Source organism: Prunus avium, chromosome 2, assembly GCF_965620075.1.
Source record: "Prunus avium chromosome 2, drPruAviu1.hap1.1, whole genome shotgun sequence".
NCBI lineage: Eukaryota > Viridiplantae > Streptophyta > Magnoliopsida > Rosales > Rosaceae > Prunus > Prunus avium.
In genome coordinates, this window is record NC_142285.1 from 36,700,953 (window position 1) to 36,715,674 (window position 14,722).

The window sequence follows — 14,722 nt, forward strand, 5'->3', positions numbered from 1 at the left end:
TATTTTCTTCTTGTTTGTGGGGCTTCAGCTCCCTTCGGTTATTATGAGCCTTGCTCAAGTTACATGGAGAAAAATGTTCAAGTTCAACTCCCATTGTAAACAAAAAGATTAAAAAAGAAAAGATAAAAAATTGTAATAAACGTGAAATTCGGCATTTACTGACCACCATCACCATCCATATTTACAGTTTTTCCCATATAAAGAATAGAGAAATTTATTTACAGGAACTCATGCAATAAGGGTGATCTTGTGTCCACAGTGCCTGCAGGCTATATTATATACGTTCCTATTTAGCTGATGTACACATATATATATATATATATATGTCAATGCTAATCATCATCACTCATGTAAATAATGTGATGTCTCATTATCATCCCCCCAAAGTTCGAAACTGCTTGCTGATCTTGCCGTGATTTACCCCATACCCGTAATATGCACAAAAAAAGCCGGTTTTGTCAATGGCTGTACACGAAGGGTCATATTTACTTAGTCCGGGAGTCTGGAGATTGCAAAGGAGCAGGCTGTGACTTGAGGAAGTTGATACGACGGGACTCCAAGTTTACAATGTACTGTTGGATTCGCTTCTTATTGGCAGGAGTCAACGAAAATGGTGGGTGAAGTGGCAGGGACGTTGCTTCTCCCGCAATAAAAGAAAGCAGAAGCATAGCCTTCGAGTACAATGCTTCTGCACTACCCTTGTTCTCCATGTACTCGTCTACCTGGAACACAGGCAAAATTTATTTGGTCAGAGATTTTGTAATCTGCAAACAAGATTACAGATGTAACATGAAAAAAAAATGGAAAAAAGGATGGAAGCACACAGGAAGTTTACTTACAGCACCACTTTTTCCAACTTCTAGTGCTTTTTGGAAAATAATTTCCATCGCGTCTGGCACTTCAGCAGCACCTGCAATATATATCACACATTAAGGAGCAAAAGTTCAAATGGAGAACTAGAAAGCATTATCACAGATAGTTTCTTGACAGCCTAACCATCCATATCTTGGATACGATAGGATAACTTCTCTGCCCGATCAAATGCACCAATAAAGCCTTGCTCTGCCCACATTGAAACAGATGAAGGCCTGCTAAAATCTACACTTCCTGAGGCGTTTGGTGACAAACCAGCACCTCCCTGCACACATGAGGATTCATTCGCCGAACTGCCTTCAGGTAGTTCCTTCGCTTCACTCCAAGTGCTGCAAATTTGAAGAGCTTTCTTCCATATAGCCAAAACAACCAGTTGAACTGAAAATGAGTCTAGAAACAGTCCTGCATTATCCTGCAACCAAAAGTAACAATTACCTTGATAAAAAAGTCAAGAGCCGTTGTCTAATCATGCTAATATAATTAAGTGAATCCTTGTGAGGATTCTGTGTGCACTCATGTGTGTATGTTTGTGTGTGTGTGTGTGAGAGAGAGAGAGAGAGAGAGAGAGAGAGAGTTCTGTACAAACAAAAGAAAAATGAAAATACACTACTGTAAATAAAACATGATGAGATTTTTTTTAGAACACGATAAAACATCATGATATTGAACTAAGTAAATTATGCTTGGTGCAGGAGAACTGAGTGATGCACCTTTTCCTGAGACAGATCTGCAAGAACCTGAGCGTACTGATGTAACAGATGGAGCCTAGTAGAAGGATGCAGTATAGATAGTCCTTGCACTTCCAGTAACAGGGTTGATCCACAAGATGTTGATGATTTAGCTGATCCACAAGTTTGTGAACTTTCCACACCAATAGAACTAGTTGCCTGCTCCTCTGTTTTCTTTGCAACTGATATATCATGATCATTCTGCTTTGAACCACTGATAGAAGCTCTCGTAGTGGACTTAAGTTGCAGGGATGTTTCAAGGTAATAAGAGAAACTCTCCATTGACGCAAAATGAGGATTGACCATAACATAATCCTTCTCAATGGACTCCATTGAATCAGAAACTGGAGAGGCAAACCAAAATAAATAGTTGAAACAAAGCACAAGCATTCAAAAGAAATTACAAGTTGAAATACAAACCTCGAAGGTGATCCTGTATGTTTGGATCTTGATTAATAGATTTCCTCAGCCTATCACATGCAACATCTTGCTCAAGCCCTTGAACACTCCTAGTGCTGGATGTACTGCCACAATCTTTTTTTTGTGACATTTTTCTGTCATGTGCAGATGGAAAATCTGAACTCAGATTTCTGCTAGATGAGTTTATGGGATGCTTGGAATTCAATTGCGACCTCTTATCGGAGACAGAAGAATTAGACTGTTCAACCATCGATATAAGCGGTGATAGTACTGAAGTGTGTTCAACATTCTGAGGAGCTGATTCAGGTTGACTGCATATATATATGAGTATATAAATATCTATCATATCATACTTAACACATACCAAGTTGTACAAAATGTCAAATGTACCATAATCAATGAATAACACAGTTCGAAGGCTGTGGAATGCTTTACCTAGCTTCTCTGAGAAACTTGTGATTGAAGAACTCCGTAAATGATAGTCGCTCAACTGCAAATTCAAGTTTTGACTTTTACATTGTAGTTTTGTGGAAGGGTTAACTAAATTCTTGATATTCACACGACAATAGTAGTAAATTCTCACTCTTGAGCTGTGATTGTAAATTTTAAATACACACAAGCATAACACCAGAGACACCTTAATATAGCAATCATGACCTGGATTTTGACGTAACAGGCTTCTGCAAAGATCTACACAATCTGCATGCAATTCTTCCAAAGCACCTTGTGGAAACCGCACCCCAGTAGATGTCAGAATATTTTGAAAAAGCTGTATATAGCAAAAATCATTAAAAGACACAAGATAATCCTTTCAAATATTTGTATAATATTTCACACTACAAGTCCTTATTTGGGTAGAAAAAGTGAGGAAAATGCTAAATCTTTACAACTGAGAAAGAAAAAAAAGTTAAGATTTCCACTGACCTGTAATTGACAATTCCCATCAAATGGCGGCTTCCCAGTCACCAGCTGAAACAAAATTGCTCCAACACTCCATAAATCAGCCTGCAAAGACCATAATGTTAAATTAAAGATGACAACAAAAATGGCAAAGATACCTACAAGTTTGTCAATAATGTCACTTTCACATTCTATCACCTTTGCATCATACTTTTGGTTCTGAATAATCTCTGGAGCCATGTATAATGGTGAACCACATAGTGTGTCAGCCAAGTCTTGGGGCGTGAGGGATCTGGCAGACAGATGCATCCAGGCAATGCCCAAGTGCAAAACACATTTAGAAATACTTCTCGCCAATAATTTACTTTCAATTATTGCTAGAAAGAAGTGACCAAAGCTTTTAAACTCTTCCTGTGAACTCAACTGCTTCAGATAATTTTTAGCAAATTGAATTTTTGCTTTAGATAGCATTTGCATAATTTTAATAAACTTCTCTACATAAACATCCAAACAGTTCATGCCGTCTCAAATTTCTCACAAGTTACAGTAAGATATCTGCATCTCTCAGTAGTAGATGTTACTTTCATAAACCACAGGTTATGAACGAAAGGTTTGAATAACAAAGAGAACTCAGAGGCTGATGTTCAACAAAAAAATATTCTTATCACATGGTCAAGTTGAAGGCCAAACAATAGAATGAGCTTTTGGCTAAGCATCACACCACCAATGTAAAAGGAAATGACACAAGAAAACTTTTATTGGGTTCTTCTCGGCAAGCCAAATAAGTGGGATAATGCTGTACTGGCATTGGTTGAATATGTTAGTTATGGACCACTCCATTATGAAACAGTTGTCATAGCAAGACCTCATAAAAACACCAGTAAACTAAATAAGTACACCATTTACTATACAGGCGGCAGCCTTTTTACTTCAGTTGCAGCAGTAAGTTCACAATCAATATGGAAAATGGCAATGCAAAAAGATTATTAAACTTTTACCTCGCAAAACCAAAATCCCCTATCTTCAGTAGTGGGGTTTCTTCAATGGTTGTTGACAAGAGTAAGTTCTACAAGTTTTACCAGAAATCGACAAGTCACTAACCAAGCAGAATAACCGCCAAATTTGTCAAAAGTAACCGACAATATAATGCCAAATTTGTCAAACGTAATCGACAATATAACGCCAAATTTGTCAACAGTAATCGACAATATATCTATATCTATATATGTATATATATCTTCTGAAGAGAGACAGTAATTGACAATATATCAAACGTCATTAACATATCAAACTTCTAGCGAGTCACGACTCGTGACCAAACAAAAACGCATAATTCCCTGACAAATTTGCAAGTTATGCTGATTAATGTGCCTATGATAAACGCCCTCAGGATTAGATAACCTACAATTGACTTTATGGAGAACATATAAAATTCTGGTTCATCATGATAACACAGTACCTGTGGTTTTAAATCTCTATGAATGAGGTGCTTTTCTTGAAGCACTTGCAATCCTGCAGCTGCTCAGGGAAATCCAAATTAAACATGTTAAAGTCCATTAGTATCTACTTATCAGAAGAAACAGAGGGCAAAAACAGAACAGAAAAGGCAAACTATCACATTTAAGAACATTCCCATTAGCCTAATCATAAACGAAAATCCAATCATCCAATCATCCAAAGATTATTTCTAAGAAAGAACAGATACCAAACTGGCCAACCATTTTAAAAGTATTTAAATTTTATCCAATTGAAGAACCGGAATTAATCCAAAAGTCATTGAGCACAAACCCAATCATCTAAACACCAAAAAAAGATGAATTTCAATAAAAACTCAAATTAAAAGCACAGCTGAGCAGAGGGAAAAAAAAAATATACCCAATTGCCTCATAAAGTGCTTGGCAACATTTTCCGAAACTTTCCCATGTCGATGAATATAAGCAGCCAGGTCACCGCCGTCACAGTACTCCAACACAAGGTAAATTTTGTCCTGGGTCTACAAAAGATCCCCAACCACCGTCACCGACATTACACACAGATATAAATATGTATATATAACTAAGAACCAAAAAAAAAAAAAAAAAACAACCTCGAAAAAATAAATATAAAAAAGGTACCTGGATGGCCTCGAAAAGGCGAATGATGTTGGGGTGGTTGATGGTGCTTAGAATGGAAATTTCTTTGAGTAAACTGTCGCTGACTTTTGGGCTCAGCTGTTTCTTGTCAATTTCTTTAACAGCAACTTCAATACCCAGTTGGCGATGCCTTGAGCGCCAAACCACCGCGAATGAACCCGACCCGACTTTCGGACCCAGTATGTAGTCTCCGATGAGGCGAGACTGATTCGGGTTTGGGTCCCGAAAATCCATGTGTGCCGTACAGTCTACAAAGTCTGTCTAATGCTTGCTGTAGAAGAAGATCATTGTCAAAATTTCAATTTCAATTGTGGGTTTTGAGTAAAGCTATGAACTTGATATGAAAACGGTGCAGATGGATGCTGATGATGACGACGATGATGATGCTGGTTGTTGCGGAAGTGGGAGTGGAGGTTTTGTTGTATTTAAGAGGATAAAGGGAACAATGGTCATATTGGAATTTTTGGAACCAAAAACCAAAACCGAAGGAAGAGAGAGACTTTATTTACTTTTTGCGTGGAAAAACGACGCCGATTGTCAATGAGCGCTTCAAGCACAGCACAAGAGAGAGAGAGAGAGAGAGAGAGAGAGAGAGAGAGAGAGAGAGAGAGAGAGCTGAGTGCCGAGTGCTGAGTGGATAGCTTTAATATCAGCAGAGGTTTTTAAGTTTGGTTACTGTGGTAAATGCTCTGTTTATGTTTCTAATTGTATTTGTTTTGAGATTTTACCTCATTCAGAGCTAAAGAAATTCAAGAAATTTAGTCAAAAAATAAATGACAATTAAGTAGCTATTTTGGCTAGAAACCAACCATGACCAAATTTTCATTCCTGGTCCAGCCCTAATTCCTATGTGATTGGGACCCTGGCCCAGATTGGAAATCCCTCAGATCATATGAATACAAAATGGTAAAACATGTTTGATTTTAACTTTCTTGCGTATTGGTGTGAGCTCACTGCACTTGCCCATATATTAGACAAATATACAAATTTAGAGGCCCACAGGTGTCCTGGTCTAGATCAAGATCTCATAAGATTAGACCTGCAAGGAAAGGAACATCGAGTTTTGGATTCCCAGGAGACCTGAATGTTGTAGTGGATTTTGTTTTGGAACAATGTAATTCAATTTACATAACTAAAATAGAGAAAAACCCACAACATGGTTGTTGAGAATTAATGAGCATAGAACCAGAAATAAATAAAAATTAATGAGCATAAATTGAAAAACAAAAAACAAAAAGAAGAAGAAGAAAAGAATTGAAAACAATGCACCCAGCCAACAATGGGATGCTTTATTATATAATGTATAAAAGTTGTATTTTTCTGTGAAAACATAGGGAAGGATGACAAATTTTAAAGCATTAGCGACTGAGACCATTTGAGGAGATTGGGCTAGGCAGGGTCACTTACCAAGCCCAAATTGAAGAAGTTTATTTACCATGGGATTGGTCATGTCCAAATGGATTGTAGTAGGACCCCAAAAGGTAGAAGCTACAAAACCATGGATGAGTTGATAACCATTCATGGCTATAGCCTACATAATACACTAATGTTATTATTTAATGTTACTAAGCATTAATTTTTGGTGATTGATCTCATTGCCAGCTTAAGGGAAATTTTATTTGATTAGTTAATTAGTTAGTGTAGTCCCCCTACAACTGTTAATGTTAGCAAGAAACATGAACGTAGTTAGGTATAGGCATGAAGTTGCCATTGCATCCCAGCCTCTATATAAGTCTATTCCGACATCAATGAGAAACACTTCAAAACTTAAACTATAGAAGAAAATTATCCCTTACTTATCAACCGTTATTATAGTGATTAAGTGCAATAACAATTGAGTTCATGAATTTCTTTTTTCTCCAAACTGGTTTTTCAAGTGTTTTTGAGTTTTTAGGAGATTAATTATGAGGCAACAAAGACCTCTTCACTTGCAATATAAACTAAGTACACTTATTCTAGCAGCCCCCTACTTGGTTTCTTTGCCCAGCCTAAACACATTTGAGCTGGGGAACACACACAAGATTGAGCCACGTACCCCAACCCAAATTTTGTCATCCCAACACAAAGAGTTAGGTCACAACTCACAACATGAACATGAGCACCAAGAAAGAATGCTAAACCCAAAAAATTATTTTCTCATTTTTGACCAAAATTTCAAAAAATTGGCTGAGAGAGTGAACTCAACTCAACTGTGACTCTGTGAGCTTGCACAGATGTCATAGCCTTGTTGCAAGAAACGCGGCTATGAAAACCCACCAAGCGTGGCATTGGGGCTTGAGATCACAACTTGGTTGCATAGTATATAGCAGCAGATACATAATTTAGCCTCTTTTTAATAGCAAAGATAATATTAATTTCTATTAATATTGCATTAAGATAATATTAATTTATAATGATATTGTATTGTGTGGATCTGACATTCCGTAATTCTCAAACTACATACTTAATTGTACGTTAATGCCATTATAATACCAAAATCTCGAAGCCCATGCAAATATTATAAATATCTTCAAATCTTTTATTTATTTTTTATATAGGCCTTTGAAGTGAATCGGAAAGCTCACACTTTGGCCACGCTCACAGAATGCACAGCATTCCATATGAATATACGGTACGAACTGTAGCCCATTCCACAGACCATAAATCGTCGCCTCTTTTTCAAACTCCTAAGCTATACTACCCTCAAAACCGCCCTTACATTCCTCATCTTGCCAAGTCATCACCTAGCCCTTAGTCTCCGTGGGCCCTCTCGAGACGAGAACAACTTCTACGTGGTTGTTTCTGTCACGTGACAATAATGCCGAGTGGTAAGACACTCTAGTTAAACACAAGTACCATCTTTTAACTAGACTGCTGTGCCACTCAGCATTGTCACGTGGTTGTTTGACATGGCAGAACATGAGCTTCAGTTTGTATTGAATATTTATGTATGAGTGATATTACACTATCAAAACTCCCTCATTATTTTATTCAACTGCCACTAGCATATAAGCATTGCAACAAAATGGCTATTTACTAGGTACAGTCTCATCAAGCCTTCAGTCTTCTTCTTCCTTTAGTATATCTTTTTCCTTCCAAATATTCTCTACACCAGTCAGCACTTTCAGTACTGGCTATGTTACCTCTATATCTGGCTTCCTTTCTTCTCCTTGGACTCTCTAATTGCTTATCAATTTCTAATTCCCTCCATGAACACCAGAAACTAGAACAACCCAATTTGCTTCACAACCAGCTGTGCCATGAAAAATGTGGACAACTTCAACTACCATTTCCATTTCACTTGAACAAGTCTTGTAGTTCAGTCTCTGATGCTTTCCATCTCTCATGCCTAAACTCAACTGCCCTTTTCCTCAACATTGGTTCCGAAAGCTACCGGGTGCTAGAATTCTTCTCTGATGGTCTACTAGTGGACTTTCCAGGCTCCCCTTCTTGCCGTCAGTACAATGACTTGAACTCCTTTGATTTCTTGGGAAATGACCACTTTGGTGTCTCAGTTGAGAATGTAATTGGTTTGTATGATTGTGAGGACTCTTCTTTGTGCAAGACAGAATGTGAAACAAATGATTTGCCTGGTTGTGACGGCAATGTGAATGGTTCTCCTGCTTGCTGTTACCCTCTCTCTGATCATAGTGTGTGGCATTTCGGCGAAAAGTTTTCAGTGTTTTCCAAGTTTGGATGCAGGGGATTTTCCAGTTGGGTTGTTCAAAGAGGGTCCAACGTGGGAAAACGAGGGGTAAAATTGGAATGGGCAGTACCAAAGAACTCATCCAAGGGAGTTTGTGCTAGCAATGCTTACATTACCAATGCCACAGTGGTTGAAGCAGGGGTGAGATGCATCTGTGAAGATGGGTTCCTTGGAGATGGCTTTGCAACTGGGGAAGGATGCATCAAATGTGAGTATTTATTAGGATATTTTATAAATCATCAAGCTTTTCTCATCAAGTTTGTTTGGTAGCTTCATTTTGGGCATGATTATATCCGCTTGTTAGGTTATAGTTACCATAGAAAGATTGATGTTATGTGAGCTTGAACTTTCCACTTCTGACTTTAAGAAACAAATTCTGACTATCTATCAGATTGAATTACTCTGTAATACACATAGCTTATTGAGTCATTATTGATGCATTGTTCTTAATTAGTGCATATGATTATCTTCTGTTAGTTCTGTGTATGCCATGATTGTCATCGTGATGGAGGCAACTCTTAACTTATTCAAAGAAAAGTTTTTATATATCCTTCTTTCTGCAGATTTATTTTATTAGAGATCCTATGTATCACAAGCAAAGGTTGAGACTCTTGCTTTCTGCATTTCTTTATATCATCCTAAAAAAGCCTATGTATGATTTGTAGCCTTTGTAAAGATAAAGCAGTTTGATATTCTTTAATCAATTGCATGCCTTCAGAATAATTGTTTTGTTTAATTTTTCTTTTCACATTGTTGGTGTGGCTGAAAACTCCAAGCCGCCACTATATTTACGGCGGCATCACTTATATTTGGCATGCCTTTGACAGCCTGCATTAAGGACAGAAAGGAAGCATATGGGAATGATTGCTTGAAGAAAAAGCGTGGTGGAAAAAAACTTGTAATTTTAGCTGGTAAGTGACAACACAATAAGCAAAATAAACCCATGTCTGCATTAAATCTTCCTATGCATTCTTGTCTGGCTACTTAATCTACCAGTTAAAAACAAGTATTTTCAATCGTATCAACTTCTCCCTTTGAAGAAATGAATTATGACATAATCAATCATAAATTTCCCTGAATTTGTCTCATCATTCCCCTTGAGTATAATATCATGACATCTTGAACTGCAGGGGTTCTTGCTCCAGTTTTCATCATAGCCTCCTTGATTGCACTGGTGTGTCTACTAAAGCGTCCTGCTAAACCGGGGACATTTGATCCTGCTCAGAAACCCCACTTTCAAAGCACCATATCATTCCGGAAAGCTAGTAGGACCCGGCTATTCACTTACCATGAGCTAGAGGAAGCTACCAAAGGATTCGAAGAGGGTCAGAAACTTTTAAGTGGAAACAATGGCACTATCTTTGCTGGGGTTCTTGGGGATGGATCGCACATTGCTGTGCACAAGGTAGAATGTGAGAATGAAAAAGACCTCATTCAAGTCCTATCACAAATCGAGGTTTTATCTGCTGTTCTACACCGGAATATAGCCCGATTACTTGGATGCTGTATTGACTTGGCCTACACTCCACTACTAGTATACGAATACCCTGCAAACGGTACCCTCGAGGAACATTTACATCAAAGAGGAGGACAAAATGTTGCTCTTGACTGGTACAAGAGGCTGAGCATTGCTGCTGAAACAGCTAGTGTTCTTGCCTTTTTGCAGTATGAGATTTCTCCTCCCATTTTCCACTGTGACCTCAAATCTGCTTACATCTTCACTGATGAAAACTTTTCCAGTAAAGTTGCTGGGTTCGGGCTACTGATTTCAAGTCTTGGAGATGGTTCTCAGTCACACACCCATGAAGATTCGCGTTTTCACAAAAACGATGTGTATGCTTTCGGTGTCATGCTTCTTGAGATTATTGCAGGCTCAAATTGCTTGGACTTACCTACAGTAGCCCTGCAAAAGATAAGGAGTGGCAAGCTAGAAGAGATTGTGGATCCACATCTCTACTATCACGAGCAACCTTCATATAGGCGCGAGCAGATAGAGACCGTTGCAGACCTTGCCATGAGGTGCCTGTTGTTTGGTGGAGATGGAAAGCTGGGAATGTATGATGTTGCCAGGGAACTAGTACATATTAGAAGAGACAGCAGTGATGGAGGTAGCAAGAGGGGGCCTGCGCTAGAGGAAACATTTTCGAACTCCAGCCTACTTCAGATGATATCCATGTCTCCTGATTCAACATATGTGCCTTGAATTTGTTCTGATCGGTCCTCGAAACTGCTGCTCAACAAATTTGGCTGTCCATTTTCACTTTCCATAGAAGTTTTACATGCACTCTTTGTTACTTCTATGTGTTGTACATCAGCTGAAGTGAATTAAAATAGATCAAAACTTCAAAACTTTGCATTGCATATATAATATACCTGCCTGCCTGCCTGCATGCCCATGTGCATCAACAGAAAGGCTCATCATTTGATGAATATACAGAGTTGAAGAAAGTCTAACCCTAATCAAAACTTACTCTCTTTCCATGGTGTCTCTATCTACCTCTCTGCCAGAGGCCTTGATCAGTCCATAAATTTGTGAAATAAGAAAAATAGATTACACATAAATATTTCTTTTTATATATAGAAAAACAGAATTATGACTTTATATAAATATTACTTTTGCAAGACAAATGTCTCTAAAGAACACTAGTGGGCTCGCTTTCTGAGTCTCAGAAGCAGTGGATTTGGACATGCTAATTGATAGAAATCAGACATAAACAGTATGCAAAAGTGGTATGAATTATTATATCATCATAATTAATTGGGGAGATCGTCCAATGATCCAATAGGAATTGTTAATCCACCAGTTCTGTACAATGGGATGATTTTTTTTTTTTTAAACAAAATTAAAACTCAGAATTTATTTAGCAGTTCAAATTTCATTGCATTGCTCATTGGCTGCAAACCAGAGCAATCTTATATATGGGCCTCATGGTTACCCTCAAGAAGCAGAAATTAGTAAGTAGCATGCAACACCATTACCATGAATCTGAGAAAATAAAGCTAGAATGTCCTATAACTAACATGAAAAATTAACTAACTTCCAAGGTTCAGCCTAACAGGTAGGGTCTGCAGCTACCTTCTCTCTCAGATAGACATGTGTCAGTGCCTCAAAGTTTTGACCAATCCCTGCCTCTCTTTCCCTCCCAACCTACTATAAATATGAATATCATCCAAAGACTCTAATCTTAACACTTATTTGCTCAACTATCTTCTTTCTTACAAGTTTCTATTTCAACCCCCTAACCATTCTTAAGGTGCGTATGCTTCAACCTATTCTTTATTATACCATACAATCACACTATCAAACTTTTTTTTGGGGTTCATGTTATTTAATCTCATAGATCCCTTTTTTTTATGTCAATCTTTGTAAACCGAAGATGTTGTCTTGGGTTTGAAATCTTCGATCTTTCTTCGCCTTTGCATGTTTAGGAGGAGGTTGCACGTGAGAAAGGGTGTTAGCTCGATATGCATTGTTAGTCTATTAATTACCAATTAAGCCTTCGAAGTCCAATAATTTTTAAACACCTTTTGAACCACAATGAACATAACTAAACTAGCTAAGTAGCTATCTTATAAGCTGGAATTTTGTACAAAAATGTAAAATTATGAGGGACTGCACTTGTTGATTTACCTCAAATCTTCTAGTAATCTTGATGCCTACATCTTCATCATCCTCCTTCAGTTACCATATCTAGAATGCTAATGGATAATCCTAGACCATGATCTATTGTTGATGTAGGGTCCAAATTTTCTATTTACATATTGCTAAACATGGACAGAGCAAAGGAGATAAATATCCTAATTGTTGTTTGCATGTGATATTTTACATTTTACCTTTTGCCTGCCTATGGTTAGATGGCTGATGAAGAAAGTGAAGTTCAAACAGTACCACGCCAAAAAACTCCCAAGTTAAATGAGAGGATTCTTTCATCTCTGTCAAGGAAATCAGTTGCTGCACATCCGTGGCATGATCTTGAAATTGGTACTTATAATTTTACCATGATATATCCCTGCAACTTCTTCTTTGCTTTTCTCTTCTTCTTTTTCTTTTCCCTGGTGCCATGGTATCATTTAAACTGGAAGAAACTAATCATGCTGCAAATTCTTGTCTACAGGACCTAAAGCTCCCTATATTTTCAATTGTGTATGTATCCTCTCCAACTTATCAAGTAACTAGCATAAATTGCTATTGAAGCAAAACAATGCTACAAAGTGAATTGTTTGTTGGGTTGGTTCAGGTTGTTGAGATAACAAAGGGAAGCAAGGTCAAATATGAACTTGACAAGAAGACAGGACTAATTAAGGTACGAAAAAACAAGGTTATATATATATTTATGTATGTTAAGATTGTTGTTCTTAATATTTAAGTAAATTCTCAGGTTGATCGGATTTTGTACTCGTCAGTGGTCTATCCTCATAACTATGGTTTCATCCCTCGCACCTTGTGTGAAGACAATGATCCACTGGATGTGTTAGTTCTCATGCAGGTGAGTTTTTAGATTGTAATATTCATCTGTTCTGCAAATTCTTGATAACCAAATTCCTTCAACCGGCGATGGAAATTGGAACAGATTGCCAAACAGACAAAATGCTTGAATGTATATATTTTTCACAAAATCTTGAGTACAGGTATTGAATTTCATAGGCATTAATTTGTATCTTTGAACTTAAATAGGAACCTGTTCTTCCGGGTTGTTTTCTGCGAGCCAAAGCCATTGGACTAATGCCTATGATTGACCAGGTTCTCTTCCACAGCTCTCTAGCAAATTGAAACTCAACTGCTACTTTTTATTGAATTTTGAGCACTGACTTTAATGGATTCATCCAGGGAGAGAAAGATGATAAGATCATTGCAGTCTGTGCCGATGATCCAGCTTATAATCACTACACTGACATCAAAGAGCTTCCCCCTCATCGCCTTTGTGAGATTCGTCGCTTCTTTGAAGACTGTATCCTTTACAATCTTGCTTTGAAACTTAATGCATTACTTTATAGATGTTTAAATGTTCTTTAGGAGTTGTTACAATTTGAGAAGAACTGCACAGTGGTTTCTTAACATATTGCATAGACAAGAAGAATGAGAACAAAGAGGTTGCAGTTGACCAGTTTTTGCCTTCCAACAAAGCTGCTGAAGCCATCCAGTACTCTATGTAAGACTTTCTACAAAGGGGAAAATATACAGTCAAGAAAGAGATACAACTTTTGTATCTAAACAAATCATTCAATTAGGCCCAAAAAAACACCATGCTTTACTCTCCTGACTTGTAATTTTCTTGGTGCAGGGACCTTTATGCAGAGTACATAATGCTCACCCTAAGGCGATAAACACATACAGGCTACAATATTCCACCAATTACAATAAGTCATTTCATCAATGATAGATGAAGATTTGAGGCAAAGAAACTTCAAGTTTTAGTTTTCGTGTTTCGGATTATGATTGACCTTGTTCGGTTGATTAATCAAAATGACCAGACAATTTTGTTACATTACATGTTTAAATTTGATTGTATTATAAATTATAATCACAATTCTGCTACCTGGTACTTTCCATTATATGTGGTTTAGAGACAACTCAAAGCAGTACCATGTTCAAATGTTTTTGGCTTTAGAATTTGTATAAGAACAATTATAATCAATTTCCTTTTCTCAATTTGCTTTATCTCCTTTTGCGCATTATAGTTTAGAGAAGGAAAATTTCGAGATCCAATTTAAAATCGATGACTTATTCTCTATTAAAATTTGCACATGAGAGAATGGAGAGCTGTTAAATTTCTGGTAGACTCAAACTTTCAGCAGTCTAGATTTTGACAATAAACTAACCCAAAAAGCAAAAATCCAACAAATAGTTATGAGCAATCAAAGACACAAGTTGGAAAACAGAAAGGTAGACTCAATATCTTGACTATCTGGTTAAAAGGCCTTGGTTAACAGATTGACAATCCAATGCATAGAAAGGGGCCAAAATCGCATTTACCAGCTAAATA

At 37.4% G+C, this 14,722-nt stretch overlaps 3 protein-coding genes across 3 annotated transcripts; 2 read left to right on the forward strand and 1 right to left on the reverse strand.

Moving 5' to 3' along the window:
- Positions 1-130: 130 nt before the first annotated feature.
- Positions 131-5,646, reverse strand: LOC110764064 (Protein kinase superfamily protein). The gene is made up of 13 exons (XM_021966976.2): positions 5,036-5,646; positions 4,797-4,914; positions 4,381-4,439; positions 3,920-3,987; positions 3,120-3,213; positions 2,946-3,026; positions 2,679-2,790; positions 2,457-2,511; positions 2,022-2,332; positions 1,584-1,945; positions 997-1,285; positions 840-910; positions 131-722 (listed from the first exon to the last, which is right to left on the reverse strand). The coding sequence occupies exons 1-13, from the start codon at positions 5,285-5,287 to the stop codon at positions 486-488; spliced, it is 2,109 nt and encodes a 702-aa protein (XP_021822668.2). The 5' UTR covers positions 5,288-5,646; the 3' UTR covers positions 131-485.
- A 2,447-nt stretch (positions 5,647-8,093) lies between these two features.
- On the forward strand, positions 8,094-11,110 carry LOC110764069 (Protein kinase superfamily protein). The gene is made up of 3 exons (XM_021966981.2): positions 8,094-8,946; positions 9,566-9,649; positions 9,869-11,110. Exons 1-3 carry the CDS (start codon positions 8,169-8,171, stop codon positions 10,939-10,941), a joined length of 1,935 nt encoding a protein of 644 aa, XP_021822673.1. The 5' UTR covers positions 8,094-8,168; the 3' UTR covers positions 10,942-11,110.
- Positions 11,111-11,943: 833 nt separating this feature from the next.
- LOC110764073 (soluble inorganic pyrophosphatase 1-like) lies at positions 11,944-14,325 on the forward strand. Its single transcript, XM_021966986.2, has 9 exons — positions 11,944-11,992; positions 12,594-12,720; positions 12,854-12,882; positions 12,977-13,042; positions 13,118-13,225; positions 13,414-13,479; positions 13,567-13,687; positions 13,807-13,888; positions 14,021-14,325. Exons 2-9 carry the CDS (start codon positions 12,594-12,596, stop codon positions 14,061-14,063), a joined length of 642 nt encoding a protein of 213 aa, XP_021822678.1. The 5' UTR covers positions 11,944-11,992; the 3' UTR covers positions 14,064-14,325.
- The last annotated feature ends 397 nt before the right edge of the window (positions 14,326-14,722 follow it).

Bases quoted from the DNA above. Each gene is read 5' to 3' on its own strand.
- LOC110764064 (XM_021966976.2), bottom strand. From the start codon at position 5,287: ATGGATTTTCGGGACCCAAACCCGAATCAGTCTCGCCTCATCGGAGAC. The intron at 4,915-5,035 runs GTACCTTTTTTA...GATCTTTTGTAG, and splicing joins GCCTTTTCGAGGCCATCCAG to ACCCAGGACAAAATTTACCT. The intron at 911-996 runs GTTAGGCTGTCA...TATATATTGCAG, and splicing joins TCGTATCCAAGATATGGATG to GTGCTGCTGAAGTGCCAGAC.
- LOC110764069 (XM_021966981.2), top strand. From the start codon at position 8,169: ATGTTACCTCTATATCTGGCTTCCTTTCTTCTCCTTGGACTCTCTAAT. The intron at 8,947-9,565 runs GTGAGTATTTAT...TGCCTTTGACAG, and splicing joins TGGGGAAGGATGCATCAAAT to CCTGCATTAAGGACAGAAAG. The intron at 9,650-9,868 runs GTAAGTGACAAC...CTTGAACTGCAG, and splicing joins AAAACTTGTAATTTTAGCTG to GGGTTCTTGCTCCAGTTTTC.
- LOC110764073 (XM_021966986.2), top strand. From the start codon at position 12,594: ATGGCTGATGAAGAAAGTGAAGTTCAAACAGTACCACGCCAAAAAACT. The intron at 12,721-12,853 runs GTACTTATAATT...TCTTGTCTACAG, and splicing joins GTGGCATGATCTTGAAATTG to GACCTAAAGCTCCCTATATT. The intron at 13,889-14,020 runs GTAAGACTTTCT...TTCTTGGTGCAG, and splicing joins GAAGCCATCCAGTACTCTAT to GGACCTTTATGCAGAGTACA.